Source organism: Triticum urartu, chromosome 3, assembly GCF_003073215.2.
Source record: "Triticum urartu cultivar G1812 chromosome 3, Tu2.1, whole genome shotgun sequence".
Classification (NCBI taxonomy): Eukaryota; Viridiplantae; Streptophyta; class Magnoliopsida; order Poales; family Poaceae; genus Triticum; species Triticum urartu.
The window spans coordinates 464,677,419-464,681,293 of record NC_053024.1 but is presented as its reverse complement, the minus strand read 5'-3'; the positions used below and the strand labels follow the sequence as shown (position 1 = coordinate 464,681,293).

At 50.3% G+C, this 3,875-nt stretch overlaps 1 protein-coding gene across 1 annotated transcript; it reads right to left on the bottom strand.

Annotated features, from left to right (window-relative positions):
• Positions 1–477: 477 nt before the first annotated feature.
• LOC125544361 (monothiol glutaredoxin-S5-like) lies at positions 478–1,308 on the bottom strand. Its single transcript, XM_048708024.1, has one exon. The coding sequence runs from the start codon at positions 1,199–1,201 to the stop codon at positions 785–787; it is 417 nt and encodes a 138-aa protein (XP_048563981.1). The 5' UTR covers positions 1,202–1,308; the 3' UTR covers positions 478–784.
• Between the last annotated feature and the right edge of the window lie 2,567 nt (positions 1,309–3,875).

The following is a 3,875-nucleotide window of genomic DNA, read 5'->3' as shown; positions in this document are numbered from 1 at the left end:
CCTCCCCTCCCCCCCCCTCCCGGTTAGTTTTCCAAGTTACCGCTTCTCGTCTCCTCTGCTGGCTGCAGTTTTATAACTAGACTAGAGGTATGATGACTAATCCAAGACTAGTTGTTGATGATGATGCAACTTCCTACTCCTTCCTAGACTAGCATAGTCGGATGCATTGCAAGTAAAAGATTGTTAGAAACGGGCAACCAAACGACGAAGATTGTTGATTGATGGATGGTTTATTAGTAATCCGCAACTAAACACTGAAACAGTTGGACTGGAATGGAATCGGTAGCTGTACTGTACACACATGAATACCCTATTGACATAGGTTAGCCATGCCACCTGTATGCAGTAACATCCACCTATAAATCTTGTCAACAACCAACCATGACTTGAATCAAGCGTCCGTGTACCAACGAAAGCTAGACGCCTAACTTGTTAACTGAAAAAACGGAGAATGAAATTTCAGGCCGCAGGTGAAGATTTCCGTAAGAAGCATCTGATTCTCATTAACTCGGAAATAGAAACGACAAACGCTCTTCTTCCGTACTCATTCACATGCCCATGACCAGACGAAATAAATTACTTACCAAAATCAGTAACGCTAGCTGTCTGTTTCTTTTTTTCTCATATAAATATATTTTTTGAGAAAAAAATTAGCACACCATTAAAGAAACCCAAAATCCTAGAGTAAATCGGCCGCGGTGTAAACTTCGATCCGACGGCCAGGATTAAACCGCGGCACCGTCTTCTGACGAAAGGAAACTAAGGAAAGGAAGGAAGGGTCCGATCAGAGCCAGAGGGCGCCGGCCTTCTTGAGGATGGGCACGAGCTCGCCGGAGATGTGGACGGCCATGAGGCGATCGAGGCCTCCGAGGAGCTTCCCGCCGACGAAGACCGCCGGGAGCGCCGCTGCCTCCCCACCGTCCGGCACGACCCCGGCGAGCGCGGCCTCGTCGGCGACCTCGTGCACGGCGGGGTTGACCCCGAGCCCCTGCAGCAGCCGCTTCACCACGTGGGTGAGGCAGCAGGCCCGCCTCCCCACCACCACGACCGGGCTCTCCGACACCGCCCTCTCAACCCCCGCCGCGTCCTCCCGGGACGCCGCCGCCTCCGCGGTCTCCGCCTTGACGGCCACGGCCGGCTCCGCCGCCGGCGACGGGCGGGCCCAGGGCCGGGTGCTGCTGTAGGGGATTGCTTGGTACATTGCGCACCACTACGTGGATGCTCCCGACCTTCCCTCTTTTCCCTGTCTTGCGCCGGTGTGTGGTTCGTGAGCACGATGGCTGGGCGTCTGTGTGATGGCTTGGGGAGGCGAAGGGGCCCGATATATACAGGGAGGAGGGAGGTGAGGTGGGAAGGTGACGACAGCACGGCGGTAGTATGCGGGACCCGCAGGACGCGGGGGAGCTTTCCGCGGGGACTGCACAGCACACGAGTTGTCGCGGGGAGTGACGTGGAGGGGCGTCAGCCGCTGTCGGGGCCGCCGGATTCGTGACGACAGCTGCTGCGACGCGGACGGCGGCGTTGCAGTTGGGAGTCAAATCATGGGTGTGGGCAGCGCCGCGGAACAGCCAACGATGCGCGGGCTGAAAGGGTCTCACCGGACCGGAATGTGGAATTTCGGGCGTTTGGCCGGTGGATGTTGTTTTCCTTGGCTCTGGCTTTGTTGAGCATCACCAAGGTCCTTTCTGGAGGACAACACTATCCGGTCTCGTGTCCTGAATTCAGATTCTTCGTGTTGGCCTCCTGAATGCAGATTCTTCGTGTTACTTGACTTGTATTTTTCCCGCACCGACTCTCTCTGACTTGATCAAGTTACTAGTACATTAGAGTTGAGAGGCACACTAGTGGTGGGAGCACAAATCACTGGTGCGGATAAAAAAAAATTCCATCGAATTGGGACTTTATTCAACGAAATATTATCCGGTTACAATCTGCCCGTAGGTTGCTAATGACAAAATCTGGGCTTTGATCAAGCCAACTATCCATACCCTCAAACGTACAAGCACATTGAGCACATTGGTGGGCCGGGAAATTCAGGTCCCTACCAACATGATGAACTGAAAACAAAAAAAAACTAGGCATAACATTCTCCAATTCTTGTAAGACAGGCGCCGCAATCAAACATGAATTTTGATGTGAGTTCCATAGTTTGACAAGATCCAGGCAGTCAACCTCCATGATCACATGTGAATACTCGCGCAAATGGGCGAAGATCACCCCTTCTCTCATAGCCAGTAGCTCAACCACGAATGTGTCGGAAACTCCTGGCAAGGGCTTACACCATGCACCAAGAAACGATAGGTGAGATTGGGTCATGCAGCCTGCTCCACCCGGCAGAGCATCAGCGAAGATAGACCCCGTCCCTGTTGATGGTGATCCATCCCGCCTCCGGTGGTCTTAAAACAGTGTCCCATGCGTCCTCTGGCGCGATGGAATGTCAAGGATGAAAAGGGTTTCATGCACTCCTTTAATCGCCTGAACTGGATCATACCCATCTTCATTGTGTGTCCATCGGTTCTGTGATGACCATATGGCATGCATAGTTGTGATAATTTTGCATCTTGAGTCCTCTGAGAACATTGGGTCTAGCAAAATATCACGAGACCATGTTTCTGGGTGCAACCTTGGCAGGCAAAGATTAAATCTATCCCTTGCTGCAATCCAAATTTTTTAGCATATATACATGAAATGAGACCATGCATAAAGTCCTCCCCCATAGCGTGACAGATGTCACATATGCGAAGTGGTTTAATATGTCCATACTTCAATGTTTTGGAGTCCGGTAATATGTCGCGGAGCACCCGCCACCGGAACGCCCTAACTTCGGTATGACATTCAGTTTCCAAAATGCAGACCACAACTATTTATTTGTCATTGAAGTTTCTGTAATCGTCCCTTCCTCTAGAGAGCTCAGCTTATTACGAGTCATGAGAGATCGGTACACTGACTTTACAGTATAGTTGCCTCACTTTTGCCCATGTTAGGCTATCTTCTTCCCCAAATGGATTAAGAGGTATGTTCAATATGGCTTTTGCATCGGGGTGTAGAAAGTTCTGATGAACTAGCTCAATATTCCAACTACATGTGTACTCATTGATAAGTCTGAAACTTTGGGTAAAGGTGCAGTACCTAGATGCCCCATAGGTTTTAGAGATGCCCGAACCGTCGCCGACCATATCAAGCCGACGTCCAGGGCCTTCTTGCCCACGATAATCGCCTTCCAGGTGGACGACACTCATGCAGGAGCTGTGGCGTGTAAAAACTTTGTATGTGGATAGTACTTGCCCTTCAGAACTCTTGCACAAAGGGAGTCGGGGTGGGTCAACAGGCGCCAACCATGCTTACCTAGAATGGCAAGAATGAATGAAGGGAGATCCCTAAAACCCATCCCCATTTCACTTTTGGAGATGCGAGTTTCTCCAAGGAAAGCCAATGCAGAGACCACTTATCCAGATAGCTACCCCATCAATACTTTGCCATTGATGTTGAAACATCTTTGCAAACCTTTTTCTTAGTTGGAAACAACTCATACTATATGTAGGAATTGCATGGGCAACTAATTTCAACAAAACCTCGCGGCCTGCAGTTGGAAACAACTCATACTAAATGTAAAAATTTCTCAGACCAACCCCGAACCTTACTTCCGTTTTGTTCACCAATGTGACTGAACGTACCACTTGTGATTCTTCCAATGGCAGTAGGCAGGCCCAAGTAGTGTTCAGAGAATGCCTCCACCGATATCCCGAGAGCATAGTTTAAAAAATCGGACAAAACCGGCCGTCGGACCAAAAAAACAAAACCGATGATCCCAACGGGTTTTTAAGCACAGCGGACCGTTCGAACAATCGAATCGGAAAAATCCGGTCGAACCGGCC